General features: G+C 35.2%; 1 protein-coding gene across 1 annotated transcript in view; it reads right to left on the bottom strand.

The window, feature by feature from the left end:
- LOC150086946 (ubiquitin-like modifier-activating enzyme 1) overlaps positions 1–15274 on the bottom strand; it is a 354098-nt gene that overhangs the window by 165216 nt on the left and 173608 nt on the right. The window contains 1 exon segment of the mRNA XM_090372833.1: positions 14634–14804. Within this exon segment, the coding sequence (XP_090228959.1) occupies positions 14634–14804 (171 nt within the window).

Genomic DNA, 15274 nt, shown 5'->3' with positions numbered 1-15274 from the left:
TAAACTGAGGATGGGATCCTGAAGTTGGAGTTTTACAGATGAGATGGAAATTAGATGTTTATCATGAACTACAGTTTGTTTTACTAGTAATCATTCATTTTAAATTCAAAGACTGCATAAGCAAAAGACACCGAGGGTATGATTTTTTTTATTATTCTAATCTCAACACTACTTAAGAATGGGTTGGATTTGTAATTTAATAACTAATGCTATGGTGCACCAATTACAGACTTAGATAATATAGGCTTGTGGTATTAAACATTAGGATTCACATCAAGTGATCTAAATTCCCATTGAGACCTCTGGATTTCACGAACAGAGATAAGGAAAGAGCTATTTGCTGTTCTCTTAGGTATAATAGATACTCTGATATGTTTTACTATGAAATAGGGCTGATGGTTACTACACAATGGAGGCATTGCTTGTGAGTAGTTACCTCACAACTGACTATTTCTAATGCATACTCTAGTTGGTATGACTTTGTTCTTTTTTTAAGGCTTGATAGCCATTTCTTGTAATTATTCTCAATCTGGAATGATTCATTTGTGTGTTCCACCAAATGTACAACCTTTTTTCTTAAAAAAAAAAACAATGTAAAAGTATAACACATTTGTAATCAAATATAAGGTTTATAGAGGATTGGCAAAATCAGACTGAAAACATTCTTGGCAGCAGAGCATGCTGTGCTTGTTCATTTCCTGGAATTTCACAATACCTAGGGATGTGCAATAGATGACTATTTCATTAGTTTGTATGAAGTTATACTTTATTCAATTTGCTGCAACGAGGGATGACTGGAAAGGAGTTTATATATTGGGAAGTGTATATATTATGCTTAAAGAATCAGTACATATAAATGGTTTGATGGTATAATGACTATTTAATATTCCTAAAGCTAATAGAATGGCACAAAATTCTAGTACTGCACTCCAATACAACCTTGTTCAGTAGAACTACAGCTACATGAAATTGCTTTCTCTCTTGGAACAGAGAAAGTGTCCTTCGACAAAACTGGAGAACTCAGGGGTTGGCTGCATGAAATCGCTTAATGCTGATATCTTGTTGGATATTCTTTCCCCATTGCCAGAAATTATCTTCCATGCGTAGCAAGGGTATTTGCCACTGAGTCTGGAAGGATGTTATTCATATTTTATTAGTCTCCAGCACATGTTTAATCTTTGTAACCTAATGCCATGCATTTTATTCTCCAGTGATTTGTTTTAACACAAGTTATCCCACATTGGTGTGAAGAGGTATTGCCATACAGGATAATGTTAGAGAGTGCAGATTTTAGCAATATAATTTAACAGAATGTCAACTAAGGGATAACAGTGATTCATGGGCTCTGAACTGAGGGTGTACATAAAAGTCCATAGACCAATTCATACAGCACTGTGATGCAAGGATTAAGCCATTTGAGTATGCTTTCGATGATGTCCATCCCAATCATCCAAGCTACAGAAGAGGACAGGTAACTTACTTCATCCAGAGTATGAATGATTGGTGAGAGCCACTATTGCAATAATCTTGTGAGCTCCAACTACCTCTAAAAGAGTTGGTATACATAACACATTTTTGGTGGTGGTGGCAAGTTTGTACCCAATCCAAGGCTAGCTGAATAGCATGCAAGACTGCAGTAACTATGCTGCATTCAGGTATAATCTGCTCATGTGACCTGTCTGGAAGACATATCCCATGGATAGTTGACTCTGAACCATCAATGTAGACAGACAAGAAGTCAGAATATTCAGCTCTGTGTATGGTGTAGAGTTTCAGATAGACAGAGAATAGTATTACCTCTCCATCCCCCTTCCTAATTGTTGAGGGAGATGATGCAGGCTGTATAGAACACAGGCATGCCAGAATTGACTTGGTGAGAGGTTAACTTTGTCTACTGTGATCTAAGTATCTTTTGGATATCAATACCAAAAGAATGGTTAACAGCGTTGTGGATTTTATATAAAACTTTTCCCAATGTGGCTTTATACTGAATCTCCACATGGGGTCTGCTAGGAATTTCAGTTTAAAAGCATACTGCAATGACAACTTTTGTCAAAACAGCAGTGACAGGATTGAACAACTGAAGGGTGCTGCCTCTAGATTGAATCCTAGGTTTATGCATCTACATAAACCTAGGATTCAATCTAGAAGCAGCACACAAATGCACAAACATCCTCCAAGTTGAAAAAAGGTCAACATTTTATCAAATACAAGCCCCAAGAATTTCATCTCAGATACTACTGAAACAGCATTTTGTCTCAATTTGGATTCTGGATGATGATTACACTTTTGAAAATAACATATGAAAATGGTCTTCAACAATAACCTACAGCTAATTCCTAAGAGGTGTGGTGATCAGCGGCTTGTTGCAGCTGTCTTTCAGTGATCTTCTTGTTATAAGACTGGGCAAATAAGCTAAAATCACAGTTTGAGGAAACTGTTCAGTAACGGAATTCACTTTAATGGCAAAAGGATGAACACTTAAAAACATATTGGATAGATGTTTCCAATACAATTAAACGATCAAAGTGGGTCTTTCTTTGAAAGACCAAACATCGAGATGAGGCCATTTGCTTCTAAATACCTCATAAAATAAACATTGATCATTCACTCCGCTTGCAGAAAAAGCTGGTCAGAGTACGGTGATAGTTGGAACTTTAGGATCCTTTCATGTCTTAGCAAAGGCAAGGACTATTGCCTTGAGCCAGGCACCCAGAAACTGCTTTTAAAGAAGGATTCTCTTATAAAGAACAGGCCTTTTTGTTATAAAGAAAGATTAGGTTTCAAATAAAAGGATTTGCATCCTTGCAATAGGCCATAAACGGTAAACTATAAAGGTGCAAATCCTTTAAGTTATGCACCTACTTTCCATTTCATTCTTTCAGAGCAGAAATAAGACAATGTTGCAAATGAATATGCAATAGCACATCAATTAATGATTTTTCATCTTGCTTTCATCCACTCTGTATGCTGCATAGTTATCCAAAAGAAGTAGTTTTTTGAATGTTTCCATAACTCAATCCCAGTGAAGCATCTCAGATTCAAATAAGGCCATGTCATCAAAGCTTTCCCAAAATGTACACTGGAACACATTGGCTGATAGATTTTGTTCCAAATAATTTGGCAAAACATTAAATTGAATCAAAAAGTGGACCATGTATACCAGAATATTTTCACTCCTTTGCAAAGTAGTGGGGGAAAAAAAAAAAAAACTCTAAAAGAGCTTAGTCAACATCACAACGCTGACATCTATACATTTTGCTATAATTCTTTGTAGAAAAATGGGTAAACCTGAAAAGAATTGTAGCAAGATGAAAACTATCATTTTGCAACAATTCTTTTTAAATAACTGCATAGTTTTTTTTTGTTGTCGTTTTATATTCCAAATTGCAAGCACTGTTGAGCTTTCACGAGAAACACATTTCTTCCTCTTTTCTATTTCTCAAATAACATTCATTTAATCCTTGGTGTTTAAAACTTTTAGCTTGCTGTCCATTGTGAAAGTACTGTATAATTTTCAATGACACAAACTAGTTGGAATTCAAAATGAAATCAATGTCCTTGAGCAGAGCATAACTACAAGTGTCACTGGCACTAAATACTTGAGTTAAAATAGTGACAAAGCCTTTTCAGAAGTGTACATTTGATTTGTGAACAATTCTTTTCAAAGATGAAATTCGAGTTTGCTATTTTCTGACATCAAATGCACTCCCATAATGAGGCACTGTTTACAGAAAACCTATTGCAATATAAAATTAGCAATAAAAAAAGAGGCATAATTACATAAATCCAACTATGTGCCCATACTGCATAGAAGCAACATCACATTGCCACCTATTCTGGTAGGTTTTGGTTTTGCACTTTCTATATAAATGGGCTGCATTACTGCTTCCTTCAGTTTATTGTTCAGTATAATAAAATGTCACACTGTAAACTTTTAAAAGAACAGAGGTTTTTAATACACATTGATGTAATATACCACTATGCAAGAAAAAGATCACCGTAAAAATTTGGGAGTTGATTTATATGGCAAATAGAAAGTTTGATGTTATTTCTGAGGCATGTAATTTTGAAATGATGGAACTACAGTAAAATGGCACAATTTATATGAAGATTTTTCTTATTTAATTGTGATGCTATAGCTGCATCATTATTTCCGAGGTTGTATTAACCAAGTTTGACTACATATATAAAATGAGAAACTACCCGAATATGAGAAACAAAGTTGGCTAGAAATAAGTACAGGTAGTGCCTGACTTTGAGTTAATTTGTTCTAAGCATGCACTTGTAAAGCGGGAATTAATTTCCCATAGAAGTAATGTTAAGTAAAGGTCAACAAAACAATAATAGCTGATGCTTAAACCAGTGGTTCACAAACTACTGCGATCTATGGACCGTGTCAAAAATCAAAAGACATTTGTGAACATATATATAAAGAATATTATATATATATAATATTCTTTTGTATTATGATGGTTCAATTCGCATTTTATTTTTAATGTGTGTGTGTGTGTGTGTGTGTACACTGCCCTACCATTAATATCTGGACACCCCTCCATAGATAAGGAAACAGGTCCTATGTATGCAACACAGGGCCGGATATAAATAGGCAGTGGGCTACGAACAGACAATCACAAAAGTGAGCATGCAAGATTCAACAGAACTGATCACCTCAACAAATGCTAGATGCCGATTAATATGGTGTAAGGAGTGCAAATCCTGGACTGTGGAGCAGTGGAAAGCAGTCCTATGGATAGACGAGTCGAAGTTTGCAATCTGCCAGTCTGATGGACATTCCTTGTTTTGTGGTGAACGCCAGGGGGGCAGTTCCTTCCTGATTGTATCCTCCCAACAATGAAGTTGGGTGGAGGCAGCATCATGGTATGGAGCTCCTTTCATGGTTTGTCTTGGGCCCATTAGTTATTAACAAAACCATGAATGCTGTGCAATACCAGGACATCATGGACAACTATGCACTTCCATCACTATGGCAATGCTTCGGGGAAGGTCCATACCTGTATCAGCCAGACAACACTCCATGCCATACTGCTCGGGTGGCAACGGAGTGGTTTGAGGATATGGGTACCCAGGGTACTCATCTGAACCTTACTGAGCATCTTTGGGATTTATTGTCTCATCAAGTATGAGCACGCCGAGATCGTCCAAAGAACAAGGCCAAACTGTGAGTACATTGAAGGCCATCATAAAACCAAAAAATATTTCAGCCCAAAATATTAAATGACACAAAAGCTCTTTTTGTATAAAGGCAGGTGCCTGGATATTAATGATAGGGTAGTGTATATATGTATGAACACTGGGTTTTTTGAAAAGAAAATTTCAGAGTTTTATGTTTAAAACAACTCAACTTTTCTATTTTCACATAAATATATAACTTTATTTATCATCAAATTTGCTGTACATAGAACAAATAATTTGACCAGTTCCAGAGGGTCTGTTTCACGGACCCCATAGAACTGGTCTACGGACCCCAGTTTGAGAAATGCTATTAAACAATGATTTATTTATCCAAAGAAATGAAAACATTGTCTTTAAAATCAAGCAAATTATAATAATAAAGGAATTGTCATACAAATGGCAATGTATATTCTTCGTCACCATCGACTAAATGCACATGCATTGATGGTTCGTCACTTGATTGCTCATTGTTGGAAGCACAAGGAGCCGTCTTCTCCAGAAATGTTTCAAGAGTAATTTGTTTCCAAGAGTCTTTTCTTTTCTTTATAAATTTCACGATAGCATGCATAAGCATTTTTTTAAAACTGTAGCAACTTTTCTAGTGTGCTCAAAATTTGAATCTTGACTCAAAAATCTCAATTGCTTTTTCTGTGTTGAAAAGCTTCAAGTCCCTTGAGAGTGAAGGAACAAACAGGAGTTTCAGATGTTGAGCCTTCTTCACATTTTGCTATTTCAATGAGATCTTCATTTGTGAGCTCTGCATTGTGTACTTGAAGCTGATCAGTGACGTCAGTTGTAGAAACCTCAAGCCGCAATTGGTTAACAACATTTACGACCATTTCTGTTTCATTTTGTATAGTCTCTGCTGGTTCTTGAAATCCATCAAAATTATCAATAAACTGATGATGGAGTTCATTCCAACCACACTTCATGTTCTCTGCAATTTTGTCCCATGCCTTTGATATTATGATTATATCTAAAATATGGAAGTCTGTCTGAAATTCTTTAAGAGTTGGATCTCCCTCCTTATCTCTGCCTGAACAAACAAATGCATGCACAGTAGTACTGCATTATATAGCTAAGAGCATGGTTTGAATGCCGTATTTATGAATGTTTAGCATTTATGCAATTAATATTCATATTTTCAATTTTGTTGATACTTGGAAAAAAATAGCCCCTCGTAAACCCGGGAACTGACTGTATACAAATTTTTCAATAGAAGCAAAATGCATCCCAACATTTAACTTTCAGAAAGCAGATTTTTTTTTTTTTTTTGTAATGACTTCAGGTTAAATTTCACTGACAGTATACATTTTGGTTGCCTAATCGAACAACCTGGTAGCTGGTTCCCTCTGAAGTATTCCTCAGGATAGTTGGCACCGGAGGAAAATCAGACTCATCTGGTAAAGTGAATGATTAGGCCTTGGGGCCAAAACGACCTGAACCTATTCCTAAACTTTAAATGGATGAGAAGTCCGGCTTGCTTGATTCAAAGCCTGGACAAAAGGATGCAAGTGCTCAGTGGGCCACTTTTGGCCAGCAGAACTGGCACTATGGGATGAACCAAAACCCAAGTTACGGCATCCGGTACGAGTTTTATGGAATTTTCTGTTGTTCTGCTTGTTCTCCCACATAAAACTGATGGAACTGACACTGCAAATATCTATTCTAAAATACAGCCATAGGATTTTTCTAACTCTTTGATCTGCTGTTATACACCACAAACAAATAATAAGTTGTTTCAACGAAGATATGGTTGCAAACTTTGCCCTGTTCAGAAATGTTGAGTCCAAGTTATAACAAAGGCTCTACCAGCTACAATTAGCTGTGGAAAGTATTTATAAACTTTCAGCAGAAAGAAAAATACAGAGTTTGGTCTGTAACACCTGGTTCTGTTTTTAACACCCTCTTACACTAAGCACTGAGATGGGATACTTAAAATGCTTATTTATTTTATATGATTCAAGATTTCCATGAAGGGAAACTCATTTCACCCTAATACAGTAACATAAAAACCCACAGAATGCAAGTTATCGATATTATTGCAAATGCAATAAGATTAAGTTTACCACTAGTTTACAATAGATTGTGCTAACAGAAAAGCCCAATAAACCAGAAAGTGCAAATTGCTTTTGTTTTATGGTCATGACCTCCAGAAATATGTTTTAAAAAAATATTACAAAGGCATTCAAAATTGATTGTTACAATGGAACATATGATAATATGAAAGTGTATTACAGTTTCCATTATAAAAATGACCTTTTAGAGAGATAAACAGCTTAGTTATATAGCGAATATTTCAACTTCTGAGGTCTTGGAACAAATTATTAAAAAAAAAACAAAAAAAACACCCCAATGTGTTATTGGGTTCACATTACAATATTTTCTCGATACCTCCATTTATTCCTACAGGATGCAAAATGTTTCCAGGTTTTTTTTTTTTTTTTAGTTTGTACCAGCCTGCAAAAACTTACATAAAGTCGAATTTCCGTAAGTCGAGTATTACATAAGCCAGAAAGTGGCTGTATTATTTTTTAAATATATATATATATATATATATATATATATGAAACCCTCAGACACTTCTCTAAATGTAGCACATTACTGATCATTTATCAACCTGTTTTAACATTCATATATTGTCTTATACTTCTCATTGGTCATTTATAATTGGTATTTACTAAGAAAGTGGCCTGATTTAAGTACAAACTTATGTATAAATGATAGAGGGTAATGTATTGCCTCATATTTCAAGACAACTCGCATTAGAGAAGCATTGCACACATTAAATTTCTCTGAAAAAAAAAAAAAAAAAAAAACCTTTAATTATGTTAGTGCTTATAAACAAAGTTTTTTTTTTTTTTTCCATTAATCTTTATTGCTGTCTAAATTGACAGAGGGCATCTGTCCTGGGCTGTATCACATGCATTATGTGCAAAATGATAATGCCAGCAGAATAAAGTTTGCATTTATTTACGCTAACTGAACAATTACAGTCAACTATTCTCAGTTTTTTCTATTTTTCTGAGAGGGAGGGAGTGGAAAGAACTGTTGCAATGGTGAAAAGTGGCAAATTATAGCCAAATAGATGGATTCTACACCATAAACTGGGGGGGGGGGGAGGTGGAGAGAGAGAGAGAGAGAGAGAGAGAGAGAGAGATTTGCAGTTGGGAGGAATTTGTTGGTGTCCACAACAGCTCCTCAGGGAGCTATGTGACTGGAAGAAGTGTGTGTGTATATATATACACACACACACCCACAGCCTGGAAGAACTGTGTATATATACAGCCACTCTCCAACTTAAGAGTTGCGTTCCGCAGAACTCTATGTAAGTCGAAACTTTCCTACTGCTTATGCAACACTCGCAACTGTGTGCGTGCTGAATTTGACTGAAGGAAAAAAAGAAATGTTCGACGAATATGCAAATAGAATTATTTATTCAAATTTTATTTTTATCTCATGTGCAGGAAAAATTAAAGTGTGCAATTACAAAAATTTTACATACATTTATATATGTAAAATTTCCATCTTCGCAATTTCCATTCCTGTGATTACTACGTACAGTTGAAAAGCACCGTCTGCTTCAAGAAGGAAAATCGTTTTTCAGAATTTAAGTTAAACTTTAATTTTTTAATTGTTTTCAATTGATCATTTTGCATTAATCTTTTATTCATTTTAATTTTTAAAGCGGATAATACAGAAGTAAATTTCTTCTATTCTTCTGCAAATGAGGATATTAAAGATAAGTATGCCAAACCCCAAGTCAAGTTTGCAGCAAGAATTGGTTTAATAGGTTCAAGAATCTTACTGGTTTCCACAATGTTAAATTTATCCAAGTTAGTTGCTAGGTGTTTGTAATTGCAAACCTTGAGCCCAAAAAGGTATTATTATTTTGGCTGGATAACTAACTTGGATAAATTTAACCTTGAACCTACTTCTAATGTATGTATTTGCCATCAGGCCAATCTCCAACCGTTTATTGATACACACTTTGGCCATATCTTAACAGGCAACCTAGAGATTATACCTAACAAGGAACTCAGACGCCATGTCCTATTGCTTCCAATATAGGTCACCCTTTAAAATCAACTTTAAATACTTCAAAAAACGATTATACCAGGATTTACTTAACTTCTGTTTTAAGCTCTCTTACCAACATAATGTCCCCATTGAAGTCTTTCAAATATGGATTAATTCAATACTTGCTATGATGCTACAACATTATAAGCCATCATTACCACAGGTGCAACCATCAGCAGAATTAAAATTTCATTTTTCCACATTAAAACAACAATTGGAGGACCTGAATAAACATTTTATAATCACCCCTGCTGATAAAACCTCTTGCAATTACACCGTTATCTGTAAAGCCTTTTATTTCCAAACATTAAATACAGAACTAAATTCCAGTGCCACCTACAAGTCCATCACTAACAACAGCAGTATCATCACACAAAGAAGTTAATTGCTTTCGGCAAGAAACTAAAAATCAGCTTTAATAACTACAATTTTCCTTATATTTATTTCATATCCAAGTTCCACAAAACCCCTACAGGATTAAGGTTTTTTATATCTTGCAAATACAGTTACACCCATAAATCTGGAAAATATTTAGAATTACTTAAACCCATAATGGACATCCTTCCTAATAGTAGGATAATTAATAACATTCCAGTTATTAATGCTCTGAATACTGATAAAATTTCTCATGTGCAAACTGTTGATTTCAATTGTCTATTCACCAGCATAGACCTAACAAGCTTAAAATTGGTCTTGAATGAAATTTATAATACAGTAATACCCCGACTTACACGAACTCGGAGTTACGCGGTTCTTGATTTTTTCGTTTGGCAACGCTGCCGCCCACTATCTTCAAGGTCGTTTTTCATATGTTATCGATATCCGGTGCGACGGCGGAGATTGAGAGCGAAAGATGAACAAAATTCAACTTTGCTGCTTTTATGTTTTTTATATCAGTGAAGGGGAAACACATTTCACCGTAATAACGTAAAAACCAACACAATTCCAGCTATCGGTATAATCGCAAATGCAATTAGATCGAGTTTACTACCAGTTTATAACAGATTCCACTAGCAGAAACGCAACTGGATTTTTATTGTTTTATGGTAGTAACCCCTAGAAATGTGAGGTGTTAATAGTGTATCTCTGCCTTTATGGTGTTGTTTATTCAGTTGCTACATGCACGCAGCTTTGTTTATGCGTATCAAGCGTGCTCCTCGTTTTGTAATTGTGCTTTATTCCCTAAAAATTAGTAAAATTAAAAGGTGTGAAAAGGAAGCGTCCTGGTGAAGACACTGCAGATTCAGAGAGAAAAAGGAAAGCAATTATCGATAAACAGAGGCGGACTGGATCAAAAATTCTTACCCGGGAAAATTTATAGTGGCCTCACACTATGGTTTATGGCCAAAATCACACTGGCCCACCGGGGTTTCCCCGGTAAGGCTTATGGCCAGTCCGCCTCTGTGGATAGAGAAAAAATATGAAATTGTGAAACGCTTTGAGCGAAATGAAAGACCATGTGATATTGCACGTGCTACAGGCCTAAATGAAGCAACGGCGAAAAGCACATGACAATTGCAAACTTGACAGGTTGAAAATTGAAAAGGGCTTAAAAATTTTAGAAAACATAGACTCCAACGAAGAACGCGTTATAGCTACAAAGCAAGGAATAAAAAAATTATTAGCTTGCTACGAAGAAATTCTGCGTGAAAAAAAAGGAACGCGCTGTGTTGTCAGACGAATTTGTTAGATTTTATGAAGCCATCGACATCGAAATAACTTCTTTACGTAAGTCATTTGTTTTTTTAATACATATTTTGTATTAATATGTATAAAGAACTGCAATTTTATTAATATTTTTCTTCTAAACTAGTGTTTTTGTTAGTCCTTGGTCCCAATTAAGCAAAATTTATATGTATTTATATGCAAAGTTGTACCCCGACTTACGCGATTTTTGTCGGACCCACCTATCGCGTAACTTCGGGGTATTACTGTAAATACAAACATTGGTTGTAATTCAGTTTTTTGGAGCAATCTCATTAATCTGTGTCTCCAATAATTGATTACATTTTGATGGCAAAAATGTATACTTACAAACCAAAAGTAACCCCATGGGTAGCCCCTGCTAGCTGTATCTTAGCTAACCTATATCTATACTGGTCTGAGAGTTCTCTACCCTCAGATATTAAACTTCACAGATATATTGATGACTTAAAAAAACAAAAGGTAAAGTGCAGCCATTATCAACCCACTGCAGGATGGAAGCCTCCTCAACAATTCATGCTGAGGGAAATGGACCATAATCTACCACGCTGGTCCAGTGCGGGTTCGCAGATCGACTGTATTCTGTAGTCAGGGGCTTGAACCCTGGTCTACTCAAAGAGTGTGCTACTGCACTCCCGCTCCTGGGAGTGCAGTAGAAAAAAAGTATATAAAAAAAAGGCAAAGTGCAGCCATTATCAACCCACTGCAGGATGGAAGCCTCCTCAACAATTCATGCTGAGTGAAATGGACCATAATCTACCACACTGGTTCAGTGTGGTAGATTATCGACCGTATTCTGCAGTCAGGGGCTTGAACCCCGGTCTACTCAAAGAGCGTGTGCTTCTGCACTCCGCTCCTGACCACTCAGCTACAGATTGATGATTTATTGGTATTCAACTACCCTACATTTATACAGGACTTTGCTGGTATTTACCCTTCAGAACTTACTCTGGAGAAAACAAAATGATTTTTCAGCCAATTATTTAGACTTGTATATTAATATTAGCCGCCCTCAAACCACAATAAACATATACAATAAAAGAGATACTTTTAACTTTAATGTAGTCAGTTTTACCCACTGGCACACTAACATTTCCAAAAAATGTACATGCTAATATAATACTATCCCAATGCATCAGAATTGCTACAATATGCAATAGTGGCAGTCTCTTTGCTGACAACATCAAACAACTCCATGATAAATTGCTATGCAATAATTTCCCTAAAGCATTCCTCTTCAATCATTTCAAAAAAGCAGTAAATATTATAAAATTCAAAAAACTTATAAACTACAACTTTGACATAAACAACATATTTACTATTCGATTACATATTATTACTTTCAGGCTTGCACATAATGTATAGTTATATACCCCCTAGCCTCTGTAGTGTCTCACAGTGTAGAAAGCTTGTGCCTGCAGATTGGCAATGAATGGGGGGGTATTGTGTTCTGTTATGTCTTTCTTTTTTTTTTTTTACATGTACTCAATAACAATACCGGCTTAAACATATGAATATGAGGCATTTGTCCAGGGACCAGCTCTGGTAAGAGTTTAGCAACCCTGAACTACCAGAGCACAACTATTATTACTCTTCTTCAAATTGCTTTCTGTTATCCTTAATTACTACATTTTATTTCTTGTGCACAATTAGGCTGGCCAAAAGCAATATCGAGATGCTATTCCTCTGCTATTATTTCTTTTTTCTTCTGTTACAAAGTTTAGTGTCTTTTCTACATTACTTTGTCAGTCATAGTCTCCCTCTGATGGAACTTTGCCTCATCTGTTTATTCACCTATTTCCTCGCAACATGGGATGGTACACTTTGACAACTCCACTTCTCCCCCCTCACACGTGGTTACTTCAACTGATATAAACATTCTGAACAGATCTATCAGCTTTCTTCCTTGGGTTTCCAACGTTGCTCTGTAAACACCACACGCAGCTATTTCACCGATTCCAGTCCAAACAAACACACAGTAAGTTGGCTTTAACCTGTAATCTAAAGTTACTTTTTTAATTTTTGTAATGTATTGGTCTTTCTGATTTCAAAATTTTTATTCTTCTTTTTGCTTTAATCAAGTTTTATTGGCATTATTTTAGCCTTTTTTTTTTTTTTTTTTTTTTTTTGTTTGAAAGTTAATTTTATTCCTTTCTTTTTAGTCTGTCGGGTCGGCTATGATTTATACATTTCACTCGTATATATCATAACAGAAACAGAGACCCTGCTTATTGTGGTGACTCCTACAGTTTTGGTTGCCGACCCTTTGAAGTAGTTAAAGCCCTAGGACCCACTACTTTAGATAACGTTGTTATCATCGTTATTATTTTTATGTTAATCAATTTATTTCAGGTTATTGCCTTCACCTTACAGGCCTTCTCAATTTTTCCATGGTAATTACAATTGATAGGTCACCATCCCTTCCCTATACACTGAATATAAACATGTCTATATTTTTAATTATGGTTGCCTGGGTTTCTCTACTGTAACTAGTAGTATCCATGACACAGTTTAATAATTTTGTTTTAATACTTTGCTTGCTTACCTTTTCATTCAGTAACCTGATTATTATCAATATTATAAATATATATAAAATTAAGACTAAAGTGAGCTATGAGAACACTGAATTAGTGGACTATACTAATGATACATATTCAGCAAAAAAAAAAAAAAAAATCCTTAAGATAAACTTTATGAATGATTTCACTGATGGGGATGCTCTTGTTACAGAGTACAGAAACGAGCCGAATTTAAAACAAAAAACAAAACTGAAGTGATGAATAGGTTCATCCTGAGTAATGTTGCAACATGAGACAAACTTTGCAGAGCAAAAAAACTGCTCTAGTGCAAAAGACAATGCAGTTTCATACAATGCATTCCACTTCCACATTATTGCATGTAAGAAGAACAGTTTTAAATATGCAAATATCAGACAGTTATTTAACTGACCAACTTAGTCATACTCATCTCCCTCAGCCTTCAAACATCAAGCAGCTGCAGTTGTCATTTCTGCTGATTATGCTGGTCTTCAGAATCCACAAATTAAACTTTTATACAATTTTGAATTTGCATGCCGCACATAAATATCTATGTATATATATGATATATTTTTTTATAGAGTAAATGAAGTTTTCCTACTATTATTAAGTGTGCCTACACATGTGGTCAGATACAACACTACAGAATAATTATTAAGGACAGTATTGTTTTATGTAGTGTAATTAAATATCAATAACAAGTTTGAGTATTTGCAAAACATATGTGAGGGCAAATATAGTCAATGCATTGATTAACAATTGCAATGTATTTTCAATGTTAAGAAGTGAATTTCAAAATTGCCAAACTAAAGAAATACAATTTTATTAAAGTTTGTTCTCCCCCTACAATGTATTTGGTGTGTAAGTCTCATGATAGAACAATTGATTCTTCCCCCAATATATGCCAGAAAACTGAGTTTTCATTACCTTTAAAGAAAGTTCCTGTCATAAAACAGACCCCTTTCTTTCTTATATCCCATTAACAAAATGTTTACTTCTACATTTTCCATTAACAAATCGTTTCAAGTTAACTAAAGCAAAAACCAGCTGAGAAGTATGAAATAAACCACATGGGGAGACAGGGGTTAAGAATGAGTCAGATTTAAAAATACTTACTTTCATTAACTCTTGTGCAGCAATTCCACCTATGACAGCTTGCATAGGACACAGATCTCCTGCTGCAACATAAGCTAAATGAGATAATAAATTTTCACTTAATTCATCTACCCTGGCGGGACTAGTTTTGTTCACTTCTCGGGCTAAAGATACAAACTCCTCGGCATCATCCTAGAAAACAAACACAAAAATTGAATTTTTGGACAACAAAGTAGTTATTTGTTAATGTCACTAAGTTCATATAGGTTAAATGAAGTGTACCATGTGAAAATTTATGAATTTCAAAAGTGATATAAAAAAAGGGAGGGGGGGGGTCACATATATTTGCAAAAATGGTTTACTGATTGTGGAAAAGATTTTTGCATGTCAGTATTTTTAGGCCATAGTGTGCCTATCAGTCCAGTAGAGACTAGAACTGTTGACTGCTGCGTAAGCAAGAATCACTCAGTCATATTCATTTTGGGAAATGGGGGATATGAGTTATTGCCAACAATATGGCCAACTAAAGGTTTCTGTAAATTTACATGAAAACTGGATTAGAAAGGCTGGGTATTATTGGACAAGGTACAGTCCAAAAGTATGTGCTTGACGTGAGTGGTGTAAAAAACACTGTAGAGGATCATTTCAACCGACTAAGAAAG

This window comes from Mastigoproctus giganteus, chromosome 4 (genome assembly GCF_048544385.1).
Source record: "Mastigoproctus giganteus isolate SK-2022 chromosome 4, ASM4854438v1, whole genome shotgun sequence".
NCBI classification, from domain to species: Eukaryota; Metazoa; Arthropoda; class Arachnida; order Uropygi; family Thelyphonidae; genus Mastigoproctus; species Mastigoproctus giganteus.
This window is presented reverse-complemented; position numbering and strand designations above follow the sequence as displayed.